Genomic DNA, 20,856 nt, shown 5'->3' on the forward strand with positions numbered 1-20,856 from the left:
TAATAAACTCCATCTGCATTTTTGGACATGTGACAAGTGACGTAGGGCAAATATGACTTGAGGCAGAGTTTTTTTTTTGGTTCGTCGAGCAAATTGACGAGTGTGAAGAGATGGGAAATTACTGTGATTAGTGGAGTCGTGGCGGTGTGACTCTCACCAAACCAGAAAAAAACACATTTTGCACATTTTGTGCACACAGAACGCATTTTCAGCATCGATTTGATCAGAATTCTTGAGATTAGGATTTCATACTACCTTAACGGTCAAAACCCTGAATTTCCATGAATCTACTGGTCATCTTAGATGTGGATTATATCTTTGTCGATTTGTTTGACACCACGTCGTGGAAGGTTGCAAGTCCGAAAGTTTGAATCGCCGAAACAAACGTCATCTGTATTTCGGGAGTCGTAAACGCTATCAATAGAATCTGATGATAATCGATCACACACGGCGCGACGATCGCTACTGATCGCATCGAACACAACGAGCGAGCACAATTCTAGAGTTTTTTTTTTTGTTATGGATTTCGTTAGAAATAGGAAGAACACTTCACTCTTGGCAATTGGTAGTCCCGGAGGTGGCAACTAGCAACTAAGGTTAAATCACCAAGGGCCACATCATCATGCCATCTGCCTGTAAGTTTATGGTTCTGGATTGATTAAAATACCGAAAATATGCATTAAAATGCAAATATATGGACGAAAAAACATATGTTATACATAAATTATAAAAATACATGTGTTATCTGCACTAAAAACACAGAAAACCGTCTCCTTCTGTGTCTCCAGATGCAAAAACAGAGTTTTTCGTTCAATCCAATTACTGGAGTGCTCCGTAAGCTGAACAATTTAATTTCTATTTATTAAACCCCACTAGAGTTTCCAGGCAAGAAGGAACTCAGTTTATGCATTTCTTTTTCACTTTCCCCCTCATTCCACATCTGTTCCGACGTTTGATCTTCCGATGGGTCTTTATAGCTCGTTTCTTAGAAGGGAGTCTCAGCGGATAATTTCCAATAGTTCCGACAACCTTGAAATACACCAAACGCAGAAAAAAATATTTTCTACTCCGAGCGCTTTTCTACAACTCTTTCCTATGGACTACTAACCAGCATTCGTATAGCACTGGTAATATACGAGAAATTCCTCCTAGTCGAGGTTGGTTTCAGGGTAGGAGGAAAACGGGTTATGCCGTGACCCTTCGCTGCACGATCAGAGAAAATCTCATTGGAACAAGATTGGTTGTCGATCTCACTGGCATCACTATTTCTGAACGTTTCTTTCGCACCTCCAAAGGCAGCATATCACGAGATTAACCTTGTTTGGATTTCTGTTTGGATTACGAGCACGTTGAGTGCAGCTCAATGTAGTTCACGATATGAAGCGTGCCCGATTCTGCCCGATTCTGCCCAGCCCATCATCTGCGACTTGCTGTGCAAAGTGCTCAATCCAATTAAAATGACTCAAGTGATCAGTAGAAGCTCCTCAAGCGGCATAATCGCAGACGCGCTGCGGATCGCTGCGTTTCACTGCCTGTAATAAGTTACATCGTTGGAAGCACCGGTGCAACCGAAGCTATTTCACACTACTTTTCTGGATTGTCAGGGGGCGTTGATAGTAATCAGGCCCACAAATTCTCCAGAATTATGTCCCATATCTATACTACTCTCTTACAGATCCTAATATTGTCAATACGCTGTTGATACGCTGCCCTTAACCGTAGAGTTATTAAGAGAAAAGTTTTCCCCGCACGCGCTGCGGAAGGCCTGAAATAGAATACGCAACGTTAACGTTAAGCATGTAGCTCCGAAACTCGTAATGCTTCAAGTCATGTGCATAAGAAAACCTAGCGATTCCGAGAAAGAAGGTGATTCAAACGATTTAAAGAGGCTGTTTAATTCCATTAATTCGCAGTGACATCAGTTCGTTGATCTCAATCTTGTTTCCTGACAATTCGCGGAACTTCCGTTTAACTGTTATTTCTATCGAATCTCATTTTAGACACCAACGACCCGTAAAGTTAACAGGATTTAGATTTCGTGATAGTGATACTTTAGTGATACTCACAAGAGGGTACGTGAATTTGCGTCATGAAGAGAATAGAGAACAGAAACGCCGCATCAAGCACACTTTCTTGTAAAAACAATAGTGCACTCGGTAAAGTGCGCAATGTGCGGAATGTGCTCTAGAATCTGTACCAGACCAGATGGAACGTCAACGCGAACAGATGAGATTCGTATCTTGGGCTAAAAATTCGATGTGGTGAAGGGCGAATTTGTGGCATGAGTGGTATTGGTTAGGAATGAATCGTGCTTTGGTGTTTACAGATAAAATCTAACAGTGTTCGGTGAATCGAGAAACAATTTCCAAGGGAAAGTCCAAGCAATTCTTCTCCACTTCAACGCTGACGGAATCGTTGACCTCCATGACCGATGAAAAATGTTTTGTCACTGACAATAACTCACTTCGTGCACAATCAATATACGACACGTACGACAATGATCATTGGGGTTGAGAGAAACAAGATTGGATAACAAAACACTTGTGGCCGCGCCCCTAGCGTTGCGCGTTCTCACGCGCCCGCCCTCGACGATGAGACAAGTATAAAAGAACGAAGATGCTGGATCATCTCACGAGAGTCATTCCCAAGACCTCTACAACATGCTCATCGCGTTGTTCGCTCTTCTTGCTCTTTGCTACGCCTCACCAATGCTTAGGGACCCATTTGACGGTTCGTAGTTATTTTATTTAGCAACCGGTTCCTTTATTTGACTGATTTTCCTTTAGTTCCTTCAACTTCCGATTTGAAGCGAACCTCTCTCCTTCCGGCAGATTCACTCTCTGCTTTCCTCGAAAACTCAAACCCGGAAAATACTTTCCACATGGATATGGACGGAGTAGCAGCCGCATCCACGAAAAAGACTGAGAAGATGCCTATGCAGAAACGTCTCAAAGAGCGCCTTTTTGATGAGGACAGACCAATCCCTGATGTTCTTCCTGAGGAACCGCTCAACTTGGAGTTCCTCCAACCTCAACCAGGAGTTGCCCCCAAATTGACAGGATCCTCTGCCACTGCTGAGGTGGATTCTAGCACTCCCATTGATTTCGAGTACTTCAATTTTGGTGAAGGAGCGGGGCCTGTGGTTAACCCTGCTGGCACATATCTTGAAGGCGGAAACTTTGAAAAGGTGAAACACACCCTTTTTTGCACTTTCCTATTGTTTTCATTTCATTATGGTACTGTATGCATCTGCACTTTTTAACGCATAATTTTCGCAGATTCGTGCTCCGAAGTGCAGTATTTCTGGATGCACAGGACCGCTTCCGAATGACGGTAGCTTCTCTGTTGATGCACCATCATCATCTGGAAAAGCATGCCAACAAACGTTCGTCCCATTGAGCGGTTGCACCGACAACAAAGGCTATCCGATGGGCATGTTGTGTTCGATCTGTTGCGAATGTTCAGCTAGTTTTATTAGAGAAATGAAGAAGACGCATGGATTCAAGATTGGTTACAGCCCATAGTTTCAGCAACAATTCTGTCGAAAAACTTTTCGTTGTAGCTTATTCTGGATTTTGGCTTGCTTCTTTCTTGTTCATATCTCACCTAGGCGGGTTTTCTGTAAATATTCTCTGTTGTATATTTCGTCACTACATGCTGTAAATAGGTGTCCATAGAATTGCATTTATCTGTTCTCAGGACTACTTGTCGCCGTTAATGTACATACGTAGTGCGCATTGTTCATTGTTTTATGTGCGAAGAAAAAACTTGCGGAAACTTTATCAATGTTCATGTTCTCAACATAAACAACCTGCTTTTTACAGCAGTGAAATTCATGTGCCTTGTCAATGAATTTTAAGGAAAACATGACTCGGCTAATGCAACAGAAACGGCTGATGTTAGGCTCGTGGGTCTTGACCGCCTTCAATGGGACAACCTGAGATTTTTCAACCCTTAGCACTTTCCTAAGGAACAACCACGAATGTTTTTGGAACTGATGGCTCTGATGAATACTTTGTTGCGGGAAGATATTTTTATTTATTCAACTGCCTATTTCTTTATTTATTCACTCACACCAATGGTGCACCAGGAAAAGAAATTTAAATCGGAACTTAATTTATGGTCAGAGGAACCTGGAGTAGTTCTTTTTCTGGCGGATAACATGAAGAAAATGTCGTTCTCCTATCACAAGAAGAGAAGAGTCCTCATTTGACATCTATTCTCCCAATCTAGTGTGTTTAGCAATGGTCAAATTATCCGCAAATCAGAGTTTGGAGGACCAACCAACGATCCACCCTTTCAATTTTAGAATCTATCTTTTTTCTTTGTGATGTTTCTAGCCCAAAGGATAAAGAGCCCATTGGGACTCCGCGCGAATCTGACGGGGGACCTCAAGAAACGGGGTTCACCAGCTTTCTTGTTCTTCAAACGACTGACCACCACAATCTAGATAGACGCCAGACCAAGATCAAATTAGCTAGAAGATGCGGAAGTCAATAGTGGGAGGTTATTCAGGAAAAGCTGAGTGAGAACGTAGTGTGACCGAAACAAATCAAAAACAGAAACGACCGCAACATATTAGTTTTCTTCTTGGTGAATGATTCTAAGGGAGCGCTTCACGGTTCATAAGAGGAGAAGAGAGGCCACACAGCTAGCTCAAAAAAAAGATGTTCATAAGAGGAGTGGGAGAGAAATAGAGAAACATCGAAGACAACTAAGAGGTGTTACTGGTGGGAATCCGTGATCCAGCCCCATGTACCCATGTGCGTGCAGAAGGAATCAGACTTCCGAGAGTTGCAAGAATCAGAGGTATCCGGCTAGACATCAATATTCAAGCACCGGCGTATGCCCATTTTTTTCTAACACATCTTGAATATTCTACTGTGTTCAACAACATCACGGGGTAAGAGCTCCAACCATCTTGCAGTTCTATAGAAGGAGTTATTGAACACCATGTCAATGTTCCTATGTTGTATTTTTGCGCAGTGTAACTTGAAATCACCAGTTCTTTCACTAATACACCTGAACTACATGTGGAAATTGTGTTACCTGCTTTCTTAATTCTTCTCCTTCATGACGTCGCATCAGTTCACAGAGGGTCCGAAAGAATTTCGCGAAACCGTAACTTTTGTTGGCAAGAATCGAGAAAATAAAATAAATAAATAGGTAAATGTTAGAGATAGGAAATGTAATGAGATGACGGATTACAAGCGATCTTTTACCTGAAACAGAAATGAATAACAAGGGTCAAGAACTCAGCTGAAAACACGAATAAACATCGGGTTTGTCTTTTATTATCAGCCATGCTAGCATTTCAGCCACGAAAGAACTGAGTTTAGCTAGAAAAGGGGATTAATAGGATTTTCCGTGCAGAAAATAATGGATATATTGAAATTATTAACATTTTATAACTCTGAGTATGCTCCGAAGTCTTGTAGAATTACTCACCAGCGTAGAATTACCTAACACTGGCTTATTTACTGGGAAGTTGCTCTATACCATTACTCTTAGCAGAACCCAACTTTCCATACTTTCTAATGACTCAGACGGTCCTACGTGTGCATAAGAAATTGATAAAAAATATATATAGTAATAGTATAGTATAGTATACATATAGTAATATAGTAGTAGGGCGGGTGTAGTGTAGCGGTTAGAGGTTCCGCTTCCTGCACGATCGGTCGGAGGTTCGAATCCGCCCTAGTGCTCACCAAGACTTTCATCCCTCCGGGGTCGATAAATTGGTACCAGACTCGTCTGGGAGGATAAAAGCACCGACTTGACACATCGGCTAGCCACCGCAAGTCATTGTATAGGCCAGATACACGTTCGTGAACCTCAAACGATTCTGAATTGAAGTGAACGTGGGGGCGCATCCCAAGCGGATTGATTAACGCCAGAAACTTTATCCTTCAATATAGTAGTATGAATATGCTAAGTGTGAATATGCGAATTCTCACGGAATTCCCTGGAACTTTGATTTTAATCGATGTTTCGTCTATAATGGTGATAATTCTGCACGTAAGTGCTCTTTTAGCACAGGCCCCTAGTAATCTTCACACCCGTCATACTCCTTGTAGTTTTCCTCATCTTTCCTTTTTTCAAATAGTACACGTTTACGGATGTGTATGTGTAACCACTTGGACACACTATGTACACTTTTAATTTCTACAAAAATAAAAATACGTGTGACGCGTTGATATGTTGCGGCTTTATATTACACCCTGCTACAATCCTTCAAAATAAATGCTGAAATATCTCTTAGCATTTCAAGTTTAATTTTTAGTTTTTATAGCAATGTAATGACTTCTACCATCTCAATAACAGTGAATTCCAGTTTGATTTTTTTTATTTTGAACTTGTAAGTTAGTTATGCTGGATTCAGACGAAGACGGAGCTAGAAAGCAGTCATACATACAAACCTACGAATGTTGAGCCATTCTTTTCTTAAAAAAAGAACATAAGGTCTGATTTTTTTTTGCAATTTTCCCGTTCTAATGCATTCTATCATTTTACATGTGTAACGGTGATGTTAACCCTGTGGTAGAATTTCTTAGTAGAGGAAAACGAAGAGGGTTTCATGGAAGACTTTCGACGAGGTTAACAAATTTTGTCTGCAAAATTCGGTCGCAAACTCTGCAATTTTTTGGGCTCTACCTGTCTTTCGAAATCCTAATTATCTCAAGAAGACGTAAATCGTTTCTGTGATTCCTAGTCCCACACCCAAATGGGATCTAATCTGCCATTTTTGACGTGCTCTTCAATCCATTGACAGCCCATGTGGAAGAAGCAGCTTCTTCTCAGGGCAATCTTTAGCTTAAGTCTCACAGCAATGACGAGAAGACAGTAGATTCCCACCTACAGCATTTCGACAGCACGCAGGCCAACGATTATTGCCTTTCAGAATAATCTTTTGTCGAGAACAGATACAGAACATCAAATAAATGCTCCTATTCCGGTTTATTTCTATACCTACAGCAAGTAATCCAATAAGTACATTTTTTCTTCACAAACTCATTCATTTCTCCAAAATTTGCGCAAACAAACTTTCTTCGCACATTTTCGATTCATCATGATTTGACTGAGAATTTCGTTTCAATCACGGTTTTAAATTTCGACAACTTGCCGTGCCTTTGGCCAAAAAACCTGTGGATTCGTCGCAGTTTATGTCGCTGATGAGCTGTGATCGTGCACTTTTCGCACGAATCATGTGCCATCGTAACATGGGGGTTGTTTTGCAGGTACTAGTTCGCAAGAATGTCAAGCATTACCGTTTTGGCTGCGTTTTGCAGGTGGCACGTGTTGACTTGCATGTTTTCTAAGCGAGTAGAGAGTGCAGCAGTAGAGTCCTTCAACATTTCAGGAACAATTAAATCGTTCTTCATAGTTCTCCTCAGAAAAAACATTAATCCGTTTATTTATGTTGCTTTTCCGCCACGAACTCCCGTAGCACTTTCTTTGGAAAGCTGCGGGAAAAAGAAAAACTCGTTGAATGACTTCAATTACGGATCAGAAGAAGTTTCGAGCTGTCTGCACTGAGGTCCGCAGTACTCTTCTTTTGTGCTCATGTATAGGAGCTTTCTATTACGCTCTTCAGCTAACCTAGTTTGCAACTCCCTTCCATCTAGACCTCGAGCTTGAGGGCACTGCAATGAACAACTTCATTTGATCAATAGTTCGGAACAATATCCACAACAAACACCACCAACAACGAGATCGGTAGAGCACTCATATTAGGTGATGTAAAAAGTTCTGAGCGTTTTTTCACGTTATTTTGACGATGAAATTGACATAGTCAGGACCAATCGATATAGGCGCCTTTTTCTCCGATAACTTTAGTCCACATTGATGCGAGTTTCGTAATTCTGCAGTTGAAGAAGTTCTCTTCCTTATTGGCAAAAAACTTGACCATCTCATTTCCACAAGTCTCTCTTGCGACCAGTTTTAAGAAATTTTGCAAATGCTTGAAATAGTGATAGTGGCTTGGTGCCATGCCTGGACCATGCGGCGGGTGCGGTAAAACCACCCATCCAAGCCCTCCGAACTTTTGACGGGACGTCTCTGCTCGTGGTGTTGTCTTGATCTAACACAACACCTTTTCTCTTGGCTAAATCTGGCCACTTCTGGACGATCGCCTGCTTCTCTCTGGTCAGTTGTTGGCAGCAGAAGTCCGAATTGAGTGTTTGGTTCGATGGGAGGAGCTCATAGTGGATGATTCCCTTCCAATTCCACCAAACTCGCAGCTGAAGCTCCTTGGCCACTTGGGCTAGTCGATCGTGTGCACCACTGACCGCTGAATTGGATCTTCGACATGGTTCTTGTCTCATAATGTTACCTAGAAATCGCCGTACGGTATGACCCGATGTGATGTTGACATCGTCAGATATGGCTCACTAAAGACGTCTAGCGGAAACACTCAGAACTTTTTACTTCACCTAATACGTTTGCAACATTCAAGGAATTAAGTGCATCTTTACATGTAGGAGAGACAGATTCCACCATGAAACGATGAACAAATTGGAATTGAAATTATGAAAAATCACTCTGCGATCTTTCCACACAAAACTTCTTCAAGTGTCAGGCATGTGTGCGCCATTTATCTTCACATTCACTTAGCAGATTGATGTGACCTTCAGAGTATCTGTTTTTATCCGCAAATGAACTTTGTTCATGAAAACATCGTAGACACTCTACACTACTGCAAAATTGCACACTAGAAGATAATTAGAGGTAGCATACAATGACGGAAATTTTGCTGAGGACATTGAAAAATCTAATTTTTGTTCAGTATACCTGAAGTACGTTTATTTCTGACCACACGAATGTCACGTGGGTGGTTTGAACAACACTGACTTCGATCCAACCGTGGACTTGTTCATACATCGGTCAAAAGATGAGCATTTAAATCAATGAATGCTTTCGATTGTGCTACTGAAACAAAAATAGAGTAGAACAGCGCAAGTTTAATTGAAGTGCAATTATAAGATAGATAATTGAAGTTATTGAGCGAAATTTCCGTCTTACTTCCAAAATTTCTCTGCCGCTTTTAAGAACAAGAAACGTTAAGAACCAATCTGTTCACAACCTATGGCGTGGACCTTACGGCAAATCGCTGATCTCTAGCGCAATACATTCGTATCCTACTTGATCACTGTAGCTGTACAGTCCTCAGTCTTCGCTAACCTCCTTTGGAGGATCAGAGTACTTTTTGTGTAATCACAGTGTACCGATAAAAGCAACGTGGACGTTTGACATTGTACTAAAAGCTGATTTCTTACTAGAGGAAGTCGGATGGAACCGAAGACGAAGAAAAGTGAAGTAAAAGTTCGTTGCTAAGAGTGCGTCGTGATCACCGAGTTGAACACCCACAGTTCGGATCCGACCATCGTGATGTGGGATTTATTATCTCTGAAAATAACGCTGGACTAAAATAGCTGCTTAATTCACAATAGCTCACTTTCCCGCTCCTTCTGTGACTTGAATCTCTTGAATGATTAAAATAAAAGTCCACAGTCGCTGGATCAGAATCAACGACGATCAGATGATTACTGCAGTGCTCAAGTCTCACATTTCAAATGTGGGCAATATCGATGCATTTTCTGCAAAATTCTTGCAGACTCCAGGAAAAGGTAACAGTGCGGAATTTCACTGAAATGCAGTTGAAAACAAACTTGCGTTTAAGATAAGAACTATTTTAGACAGTTATCACGTCTTAGAAAGTGGAACCAACAAAGACCAAGGGAAATTTACCACAGGAATATGGAGAATGAGAAGAGAGGAAAAGAAGTATCATTATTTGTGTAAAAGAAGAATATCAACAGCTAATTGATCCAATACAATGACCAACAATCCAGTTTACCTGCGCCCTCTATTCTGGAGTTCAAAGATGACGGGCTGAAATGAAGAAACAGAGAGAGATAAAATGAACAAGTGTTCGAAACCCCATTGCTTGAGAAGTGGGAAATTTCTCTTCGTTCCGCTCTTTTCTTTGATTTGATAAGAAAACAAATTCTTCCTTTTTGGGCTTTGCCTCTTTAAATCCCTCTTTGGTCCTTCAACGTGTTCGACTTTTGTTGAAGATCGTAGAGGTTAGGAACACATGAGCGAGTAAAAAACAACAGGGCGCAGAGGCCAATCCGCCTGTCAGTTCAATCAATCCGTGCACATGAAAGGCCTGGTTGTCCTTGTTCATTTTCCCGTAGGGATTAAATACTGTGTGATTTAGAAGGCATTTCTTTGGACCGTCGTAAACGTAACTGCTCTCTTGGATTTAGGCCGAATTTTGGTCATGACGTCTCGGCAGTTTTGATTCAGAGCAGAAACATTTTTGAAGTGATGTCCACTTGTTTATCTGGAGCACTGCCCATGTCAATGCCGCCAGAAAGTGGGTTCTGAAGGCGATAGCGAAAACACGGCTGTAAGAATCCATTGAAGGAGCAACTGACGAGAATGACTCTTCTGGATCTGAATTCTTTCCTGGACTGTGTTTTTGCTCATCTACAATGCAAAACCATTGAGTCTTTGGTCTGATTGGTTTTGGGACACCCACTAAGGTGACAATGTTGTGCATATGAAGTGGCTCAAGTGCAAAAATTAAGACGTCCGTGAAATAAGCTCTTTACTGCTCGCCATCAACAACTGATAGTGGAGCATCTTCCTGAATATTCCAAAATTATCTTCTTGTCCTTGATTTCGTCCAAAATCATAATACTTTCTCAGAATTCAGCTATGGGGTTTTTCGACTAAGTCATTTTCTTCTTCTTGTTGTCCCAATTTCGTGTGGTAAATATATAAATTTCGTATATTGTGAATAAGTTCAGCTCATAGGAAGAAAATAAAGCTAAGAGGGCTGCACGAAACCGTTAGCTGTCAAAGTTGCATTGAAAAAAAGTCTCGTAATTCTTACCCTCGGTATAAGTCGAAACGACAAAATTTACACTCGCAACATAGTTTTCTATTTCAAATAAAAGTTAAAGAAGCGTTACCGCATTGGAGACGCGTTGTAGTTTTAGCAACATTTTTACGTTAATATCTTGATAATTTCCGGTGAAAATTTATTTTAGAAAGTAGAAAGACTAAAAATTTTGCTAGAAATTGAACACTATTTGTTTGGAAGTGCAAATTCGGCTGTTTCTCATGACTCTCAATCTCTATCTAGGAATTGTTGGACATATAAAAATAGTGTATGGGGTAGGAACTAAGGTGCCCTTCCAGAGACCATTAAAGCTTCTAATTAAAAGCGCTACTGAATCGCACTTTAAATTGAATCTGTGCATTTGCGAGTACAGAATTTGAAATTTGATGTTTCCAGTTCCAAGGATGAGTCATTTTGTGGCAAACAATCTACAATATTACAAAGAGAAAACGTGTTGTTCAGTTCTCTCCTAATCGCTTTGAAGGGGCTGATTGTTGCTGTGGCATTGATGTTACGATATGATTTGCTCTAACGTAGATCTACTCGATCTTCATATTAGAAGCTCGTGTTAACACTCGATCGTTGACCTTTACTTCGCTGTGTTCATACTTTTTTCAACTTAGTCAAATTAGCAGCGTGTTTGAGCCACTTCAGCCCCAACAAAATACAAGTGAGCAGAGAGCGCTGAAAATTTTTTCGAAACATACCTTATTTCAAAATTTCTCACTATTATAAGGATTTTGAGGCTAAAAATATTCCAGAAGATGGTTCAACTCGTATATTATAGACCTAAGAGAGCGTCAAGCGCTTCATCTGCAGGAATACAAAATGGGATAAACGACATTCCTGGAATGAAACAAAAATGCAAGATTAACAAAGGAAGCTGCGGCAGGAAGCTACCATAATAAGCGCAAAGTGCTCTTGTGCACAAGTGCAACTGGTGTCTTTTCGTTTCCTTTCCTGAGTTTGAGTAGTGAATCTTTTTTTAGAATTTCAGTGACGGTTTTCAGCACTTCACCATACTTCCTTAATCTCTAATTTCTTTTATGTGTTGATGTTGTTAGAATCCCGACTTCGGACATTCTTCTTACAATAGTGGCTGCTATTGTTCCTCTAAGATATGGTATTTCATTCCTCAATGAATTCACTGATTATTTAATTTGATGGGTGCAGTTATTAGATGAATCAGCACACATAATGTTTCTAAGGGAATAAAATCAATCATAAGAATCTTAAAAAAAACGATAGGAAATTTGTGTGCCATTGTGCAACTTTTTTAAAACGAATGCTGATCAGTAAAACAATCGTTCAAAAATTTTAAATAATTTCTATAGATGGAGAAAGCGTCATTGGAAGCCTATAAACCACCAAAAGAGCGTTCGACACCCGAAGTTGGTTGCTTGAAACTGAATTTGAGTTCAGAACTAAAAAAAATGCTCCGCTCAATCAAAATTTAAACTTGCCCACTTCTCATCTGTCACATCATTGGAAACCTGAAATACAAGCTCAATTATTTACAGAGGAAAGCGAGTTTCCTTCCTATAGTTATTGTTAGCCACAATCTTATAGTCCATGGTATGGTCAAACCAACACCAAAATAAAGAAAAGGACTCATAAACAAGAACAGAGGAAATATTACACGCCAAGGTGTATTCAAACAAATTTTTAGTGCCGTGGGAAAATCTGCTACATCTATTCATACCTATAAATTACTTACTTATAAAGTCGGTAAAAAGAAGAGTAAATGTGATGCCCTAATTATTATTTTCAGACTGTGTGTTTTATTAGATTGTATTTCCTATTATTATTGTTGTTCTCTTTTTGGTGCACTTTCTTCCTACATTTTTGTATTTTCAACACATTTCGATGCCTACTCGAACCTTTGATGAGTTTGACGCTGTTTTTCAGCTTTTCAAACCACATGAAATTTTTGCGATTCAGCATCGCAAAGCTGACGTAACATTGCGTAGCACCTCATATCTTGCTTCGGCACAGACCAGGTATAACGGCGTCTTATATGGCAGTAAAGCGATTACGGTGTATAATAATAATAATAATAATAATAATAATAATAATAATAATAATAATAATAATAATAACAATAATAATGGCAATAACAATAATAATAGTAATAATAATAGTATTAATAATAATAATAATATCTTCTTTCTCTGAAACATAAATATGAAGCTGGCCTTCATCAAACACCAACTTCTGGATGACGCATCTGGATTACTTCAATAAATCAAAAAACGAGTGAACAGGAAGTGCGGATGCATTGCTTTGTTACACGAATAGAAATATTTGCAAATTGTGCAGCATATTTTCCAATATCTTGAAGGTTGTTATCCTGCTAGTGCAGTGGACCTCCTTACTTCGTCATGACATGCATATCTCTCTGTGGTGCTACTTAGACAACGTCATGTGCCTATTCTTCTGGCACAATTCTTAGAATTTCACTACGGTTAGGATGGACAGTCTTTGGCGAATAATCCCCATTAGATTGTGCCTTTAGAATCCTCTGCAGACGTAATACAGTACAAGAATAGTGGCAAATCTTCACAACTTGCTGACCTTGTATACGAACTCTGACCGAGGATCAAAATTGTTCTACACCATCACTGGCACAGTGAGCACAGTAAACTTCGAAAAAAAAGAACTAAAAGAAAGAAACCGCTCAACTTTTTCCCGTACTTTAATGAACAAATACCACAGTTATTGCGCGTATGTGCCCACATCCCATATTTTGTAGCCAAATTCTGATGAAAGCATGGCATGAGCATCGAGTGGAAAGTCCGAATTCGAAGACTCTGGGTTAGACCCTAAGGCTGCATCGACGTCATTAGAGGTTTAATCCAAAGGATTAAAAAATTTATTGATGATGTTATGGCCTACAAGGAAGTGGCTATAATTTCTTTAAGTTAATATCTCTCAAGAAGTCAACAGGTTCTAATGTTGCCTTCTTTTCCAGTAGATCTCCATACTCTTAGATTCTGCGATGAAAATTGAAGAACTTTTGAATGCAAAGCATCATGGATTTAATTGGGCCACCTTGGAACAAAAGAACAAAAGGCGAGATCGCTCGATAGAAATATTCATTCTACTCAAGGCATTGCAGAGATAATGAGTTTGTTTCAGAAATCAGTCGTACTCTGTTCAAAAATCATTGTTCAAAGAACAACCCTTACTAAAAAAACAAATTGTTTTTATAGTAAGGGTTGTTCTTTGTCGTTTTCTCTGCGATGTCCGCTTTGGAATGTGACGTTTTGGAATTTACTACGACGAAAGTCATAAATGTGTGCGCAGCGTAAAACCTGAAAACCTCCTTAAGTGACGATTTTCGCGCAGCCATGAACTTAAGCCATCCCGCTAAGTGCCGCAAAAAAATCCCAAGAATTTGCGTTGCTTCGCAAGTCACGAAAACCGCGACAATTTCCTAATGTGTAGTTTGTCTTGTGATTCATGTGGGGACTGTCTGTCAAATGTAATTATTAGGCAGGACGCAAGAATGACATTTATCGCGCTATCGTGGGTGTTTACTGAAAAACGCCACTACGCAACTCGCTTTTGTTAGGTTTAAGTGTGTGAAAAAATAGGGGAACGTCAAAACACGAATACTTCATCGTTTCTGCCAAACTATGCCTTTTTTAAATATTGGCAAACAAACGTATTTAGGTTTGGAGTTTCATACAATATATATAAGAGCATGCACATATGACACAGTTAGAGAAAGTAACGTTCTTTGATTGCTTGATGCTCAATCCTCAAGCCAATCTCAGCAAATGAAAGGAAGGTTATCAGTAAATGAATCCAACAATAAGGTTATATGTCCATTCCAGTCAAGAACTCGCGATCTCCGCGCTGCGTCCCAATTTCGAGTGTTGGGTGAGAGTCTCCTAGCTAACTAACTACAGTGATACGCAATTGTCTAAGCAGTTCCGCAACAGTAGAGCCATGAATTAATCGCATATATGTAGTGACGATCAGAAATCGTTGAACTTTGTCCGTAACCATGAAACCCATATTATGTCTTCAAATAAAAATCTGACGAAATTGTAGCTGCATTTTGCATTTTACGCACTTAAATGTTTTTGCTTTACCATTATGATAAGGGTCAAGACGACTCCACTGACTGGCACTGGACTGATTGCGTAGGCGATCCTGGTGAAAGCTTCACTACTTCCATTCTTCTGTGGGTCTTATTAAGCCATTTCAAGACCGCTTGTGCACCACCACAAACATCACAAACCGCCTCTTTTTGACCCGACTTGAATCTGCTGTCTTTAGATAAATCCTTGATGAAAGACTACCTCGAATATCGTACAGTACGCCGTACTAATGACGTTGCGCCATTATTCACTCTTAAATTGCCCTGCAAACATACATGTCAACATAACACACCGACTAAACCCATGACCACGCAAATGTGAGGTCTAGGAGTATGATGTAGATTTCATAATTTTGTTATTCACTCTTACTTCCCTTCTATGACTTCTATTTCAATAAATATACTCTCATTTCCGCTTCGTATAAAGTTCACTCAACTTAATGATGCACTTGAAAATATGTGAGAAATGTAAAGAGTGCTAAAAAGGTTTTACTTCGTCAAACGCCATTCAGGTCGAGTAAGTCCAACGCTGTTCAACAGTGTGCACGAAAGTGCAATCGCTGACAGCATGAGTGAAGAAGCCGTGGAATGCAAGATTAAAAGTGCGATTAGAATCGGTGCTGCTGGAAAAAGTTGATGCATTGACAACGAGAGGGAGAAGTGACATAAAAAGGTAAAATCTTCTTGAAAATCGCATTAGTACAGTTTAAAGACTGTTTCTTGTCAATCACTAATTGAAAGGATCTCAAACTCAGGGTCACTTTTTTCCACAGACTACCAATCAGTTCGCTTAGAGTTTGTTTTTCAAATATTTCTTGCTGCTACTGCTTGTTTTTCCTCTAGGCGATGGAAAAGAGCAATCAAGGGACAAAACATGGCAATAGAATTGCAAAGAAACATAGAGCACGAAATTCCCGTCTTTTTCAGGTGCTTTTCCCACTCATCTTCCCTACTTATCGTTGAGAGTCTTTCGGAATCCAACGTCATCTGACGGTATATTCGAATGTGGGTAATTGTAAAGGTCGGCTAACATAATTATGAGGACTTCATCGTTCTCCATTAACTTTAACTCGTCCTTTTAGCGCATCATGTGGTTGCATGCAAAAGATGATTTCCGCAAGGAAATCCAAAGAAGCACTTGGCGATTAGTGGTAAGAATGAAGGACAACGTTCGGAAGCGTTCTCAGTGTTGTTTCCGCAATAGACGGAATTTGAGGTGGCTATTGAGAATGACAGCAAAAAATTCAATAAACTCTAAAATGAGAAGCATCCAAAAGTCTCAATTTGTCCAGCGGAGCACCTCCTTACAGTGGTTCTCGTCACTCTTTAACATGTAGCAGATAATGTTTCATGTAATTTTGAATTTTGATTTTTTTATTCCTTTTGAGTGCTTCCATTGCATCATTCGCAAGAGTGTAACGATTTGAATCGTTGGATAACCTGATTCTCGTGAGTGCTCTAAGAGCTTCAAATTCGTGGAATCGCTGGAGGTACCAGATGTATCGTGCTTTCGCTGATATCTTTGAAGATTAGGATTCCGATTTTAATGTACGTTAAAAAAATGATATATCATCGAAACTTTGCGAATACCGCCTTCAAGCTAATTTGGTTATATTTCCCGTATTGAACACCTATCACATCCTGGTGCAACACTACTTTCCCACAGCTTTGCAGGAACTTTAAAAGAAAGCTTCAAAGAAAAAGAGATGGTAAATGAATTCGGTAGCACTCTCTTCTCTATAGTTACTGTGACGACTGTAAATGCGACAACATTCCACGGAATGCTCCATCATCGTCATAGCTATCTTCGTTTAGAAGAAAAAGCACACTCAAAGTGTCCGCTTCGTTCAATGGGCAAATTGAAATGATGTCATGTGGAACGGTTGTGGAGAAGATTTTATCAAAGTGCAAACATTCGCATCATCAGGTGTTCCAGTGGAGAGAGAACATTGAAGGATTGATTAATACTAGAAGCATTTGTGCGAACATTCTTGCTAAAACGTCGTGTCGTGCTCGAAAAACATAAGCACAGAGCACGATAGTATGGTACTTGACGGCACAAATGTAGGATTGTTCCAATCATTGCTCTTTCTAGGCCGATGAACACGTCAAAAAAGCCGAAACGTCAGGCTACAGAGGTTCCATTTAAATCCTCTCAGGCACACTAATAGAAAACACATTTTCGTCATATTAGCCGAACAGCTACTGATTCAGATACTTACGTAGATACGCACGTAATTGCGACATCATTACCTACATCTTTTTAGAAGGGCGTTGTGTGACCGTTATGCGCACGTCACTTCCGCGCAAATCATGGCCCCTCTGAAAAGAGAGCGTGGTAAGTAAAAGAAGCGCCAGTGCCTATTATTACGATTCATTTTTAGTGCTGAATAACTCAACAAACATATAAATAAATAATAAATATAATAAGTATAAGTATGAATAAAGTATGAATGAATATCTCGAACATCGGTCGATTTGCTTGACTCACTCATGGGGCTGATATTGCTACTTGTTACCTGTAACGGCGACACAATTCGGCGCATGATGCGCCGAATTGTGTCGCCGTTCAAAAAAGCCAGCCCAATATTCTTGATCTACTCTACAAAAGGTCGCATTGGATCCATCCATTCCATATTCTGTGAGACGACACGTCTCGCCTGAAACGCCTATCGGCACTCAAAGAAAGAGAGGCGTGAAAATTTGAAAGAAGAAGAAGGAAGAAGAAATCAATCCGGCGTTGAGTGGAGATAATCCAGAACACCGCGTCATAATGCCTCCGGCAAATGATAGACAATTCCAAAACAATCAGAGAATGAACCGTTTTTCCACAAGAAAATAAAAGAAAATCTGATTGTAAAAGAAGATTACTAAAGGAGTAACAGGACATGGTTGTCAACTCTTTATCTTGAAAGAACAACCGTGTAATGCTTCAATGAAGATGGTATTTTAAACCTGACAATGTGATAAAAACTGTGAAGATACTGAAATTAAGCCGAAATTCCTCGAAATTCTGTGTAATGTAATGTATACACTTAGGAAGCGCGATTCTTTTGAAAACTTATTTTATTTTGCATTACTTGACTGCCAAACCTACAAATAAAATACTCGAAAAGAGACAAAAGAAAAAATCTTTTAAAGCTGGTAGGAGTATAGAAGCACCAAGCAGAAGCATGATTGCCGAGAAATACTAATATGCTTACACGAATTAGTTAGGATGTCACGGATAAAGTGATATATCCACGACTTTTTCTACCGTATATTTGGATGCTATTACGCGAGCACCGTTTGAGCATCGAACAGTCTTTTTTGTGGAAGATTTTCAGCTAACAGAGAACGCCGCGCGATGAGAACAGTCAATCGTCTAGCCTTGAAAGAAGCCAGGTTCCTGCACTCAGCGTACTAAAGTTGAATGAGAACATTTTTTGTCGACAAATGATGACGAATTAATTCCTGCAAGGTGGCTCACGTGTTGCTAAATTACGAAGCTCATAACTAATTTCATGCATTACCTCAGATACCATTACCTCCATTACCTCAGATCTCAAAATAAATATGAGTTAGAACTAACTCCCATAAATAACCCTATTATGAATTATATGAAAACCTATTCAGTTTGAAACGCATCATAAAGGATGCTTTTTTCTAGCTGAGACCTGTTGGTTAAACTCATTCTCTTTTCAAAATCTAGTTGACAAAAGATGTGAAGCTGGCTAGAATTGCCAAAAGACAAGAGACCTCTAAAAATAATACTCTCACCATAGTGGGAACCTTCCTCTGCAAAACGCGCCCTTGTTGCTTTCTTGGCTTTTTCGGCGGCAGGTTAACGTTTATTACAAACTTCCAAAATTCGCATCAGTCTCGCACTCATCCCCAACAATAGTCAATGTTCATCGCTAAAATCACCACCAAATCGTGTTTACCTACTTTGGTATGTAGGTCTCTCGTCATCACGGAACGTACGGCTCCAGCATCTTTCAAGTCGTTTAGTTCCCCTCGCGATCGTCATCCAAGAGTTCTCAAGTATCGTGAGTGACGTTGCCGAGTTCCTTGATTCGTATCCAGCTGAGGTCTCGTTTGATCCATTCGTGCAGTCAACACATCATCCCATCTCATTGGAGGACTCCCTCGAAAGATTTTAGCACGTCTTGGGGTCCAGTCTAGAGTTCGTCAATTTATCGCCGATTCTTCCCATAATATGACCGACATTACTGTTTGGTTTCGATATATGGCGGGGTCGCGAAGAAGGAACATTTCTTTTAGTTCAAGGCTGCGAGGACCGGATAGGTGTTGTGTGCGCCGGCTAAACATCAGAAGACGTATCCCAATGTCTGGGTAGTAAGCAGCTTCCTAGACGTGGGTGCGGTGTCTGCCCGTGTCTCCGCTGCTTAAAAGAGCGCTGGAAGAACTGTGGAGTCGAACGGGTGGGACAGCACAGAGATCTTGGTCCGTCAGTTGCTTCGTAGCTTTCCTGGCGGCTGCGAATGCTGCCCACGCTGTTCTCATCCTTCCATTCAGTTCTTCTTTCAAGTCGTTCTCCATATTCATAGAACGTCCAAAATACACATATGACGATACCCCTATTCCGGAGTCTTCAAGTCGTATTCCTCCGTCTTCGCCGCAGACGCTCTTCAATACTTTGCGAAATGTCTGCTTAAGATCATGCACAAATGTCATGATTTTATCTCCATTCATTTAACTTGTTGCTTATTATACTGTGATGTTATAATTCAATTTGGTTACAATGTAATTTTATTCGTCATATTTAGTCTTTACATAGACAACTATGTAAAAACTAAATATGACGATAGAAAATTAGAAGAAATAGGAGTCGTTTTAGGGAGGATCGTGTCCCAACTACATGCCTGAATATATTGGTCGCAGGCCTATGGGGGAAAACAAAGACACTGACTTGATACAGCGCTACGACGAGTCGTTCTGTTGGTCAGAAACCACGTTCGTAAACCTTAAAAATCCGAACTGAAGTCGAAGGCGAATGTCGTGCACTTGCACATCTTTTATCCTTCGTTATCTTGATATTACAGCATTTCAATTGGTCCTTTTATTGCTTGATGTCATTCTGTTCATTTTTCGGAGTTATTTTTCCTTCTGGCTGTAACACTTCTTTTGTAACCACTTCCGTTTTTTTTCTTCTTGTCTGCCTCCTTCAACCATCCACAAAGTAATTTATTTTCACAAAAACTGAAAGAATGGCCTCATTAACTTCACTATTTCCGACAAGGTTGCTAGAAGCAAGGTTTTTTTCCTATTTTTTTTTTCACTGAAGCAACTTATGCCAGACATGCCGAATATGAAAACAACAAACAGACTGGGAATGTAAACAAGAAAAAAGAGAATAATAGCAAGCTGTGTTACAGTATTTCTATTTACATATTTGGCAGGTGTGGCGCAGTCGTTTAGAGGTCCACTGTAGCCACACGGTCAAGGGTTCGAAATCGCTCTAGTGAAAATCAAGCCTTTCATCCATTTGGGGTCGATAAATTGGTACCAGACGTGTCTGGGAGCATAAAAACACTGACTTGATCATCGGCTGGCTCCCGCAAGTGATTATTTTGGCCAGCAAGCGTCTCAAAACCTCAACGATTACGAACGCGCTGGCGCTTCCCAAGTGGATTGATACCAGTGACTTTTTCCTTTTTTAATCCTTTTATTTACACATATTGACTTACTCTTCACATCTCTTCAGACGATTATTGATGTAATATGCAGGAAATTTTTGAAAAAAAAAGAGGTAAAAAGTTGAAACGAACAGAATAGTGAGTGGGTTCTGCGATACTTCTCAATATACATTTATTTGTTGGAAAAAAATATTGGG

At 40.0% G+C, this 20,856-nt stretch overlaps 4 protein-coding genes across 4 annotated transcripts; 1 reads left to right on the forward strand and 3 right to left on the reverse strand.

Moving 5' to 3' along the window:
* Window positions 1–2,660: 2,660 nt before the first annotated feature.
* On the forward strand, window positions 2,661–3,524 carry RB195_014074 (uncharacterized protein; the record flags this gene model as incomplete). Its single annotated transcript, XM_013443185.2, has 3 exons — window positions 2,661–2,730; window positions 2,787–3,187; window positions 3,279–3,524. The coding sequence occupies 3 exons, from the start codon at window positions 2,661–2,663 to the stop codon at window positions 3,522–3,524; spliced, it is 717 nt and encodes a 238-aa protein (XP_013298639.2).
* A 4,386-nt stretch (window positions 3,525–7,910) lies between these two features.
* On the reverse strand, window positions 7,911–8,324 carry RB195_014075 (uncharacterized protein; the record flags this gene model as incomplete). The annotated part of the gene is made up of 1 exon (XM_064204179.1): window positions 7,911–8,324. One exon carries the CDS (start codon window positions 8,322–8,324, stop codon window positions 7,911–7,913), a length of 414 nt encoding a protein of 137 aa, XP_064060060.1.
* Window positions 8,325–12,849: 4,525 nt separating this feature from the next.
* On the reverse strand, window positions 12,850–15,098 carry RB195_014076 (uncharacterized protein; the record flags this gene model as incomplete). The annotated part of the gene is made up of 3 exons (XM_064204180.1): window positions 12,850–13,083; window positions 14,822–14,942; window positions 15,046–15,098. 3 exons carry the CDS (start codon window positions 15,096–15,098, stop codon window positions 12,850–12,852), a joined length of 408 nt encoding a protein of 135 aa, XP_064060061.1.
* Window positions 15,099–19,370: 4,272 nt separating this feature from the next.
* On the reverse strand, window positions 19,371–19,715 carry RB195_014077 (uncharacterized protein; the record flags this gene model as incomplete). The annotated part of the gene is made up of 1 exon (XM_064204181.1): window positions 19,371–19,715. One exon carries the CDS (start codon window positions 19,713–19,715, stop codon window positions 19,371–19,373), a length of 345 nt encoding a protein of 114 aa, XP_064060062.1.
* Between the last annotated feature and the right edge of the window lie 1,141 nt (window positions 19,716–20,856).

The sequence above is a fragment of the Necator americanus genome, chromosome V, assembly GCF_031761385.1.
Source record: "Necator americanus strain Aroian chromosome V, whole genome shotgun sequence".
NCBI classification, from domain to species: Eukaryota; Metazoa; Nematoda; class Chromadorea; order Rhabditida; family Ancylostomatidae; genus Necator; species Necator americanus.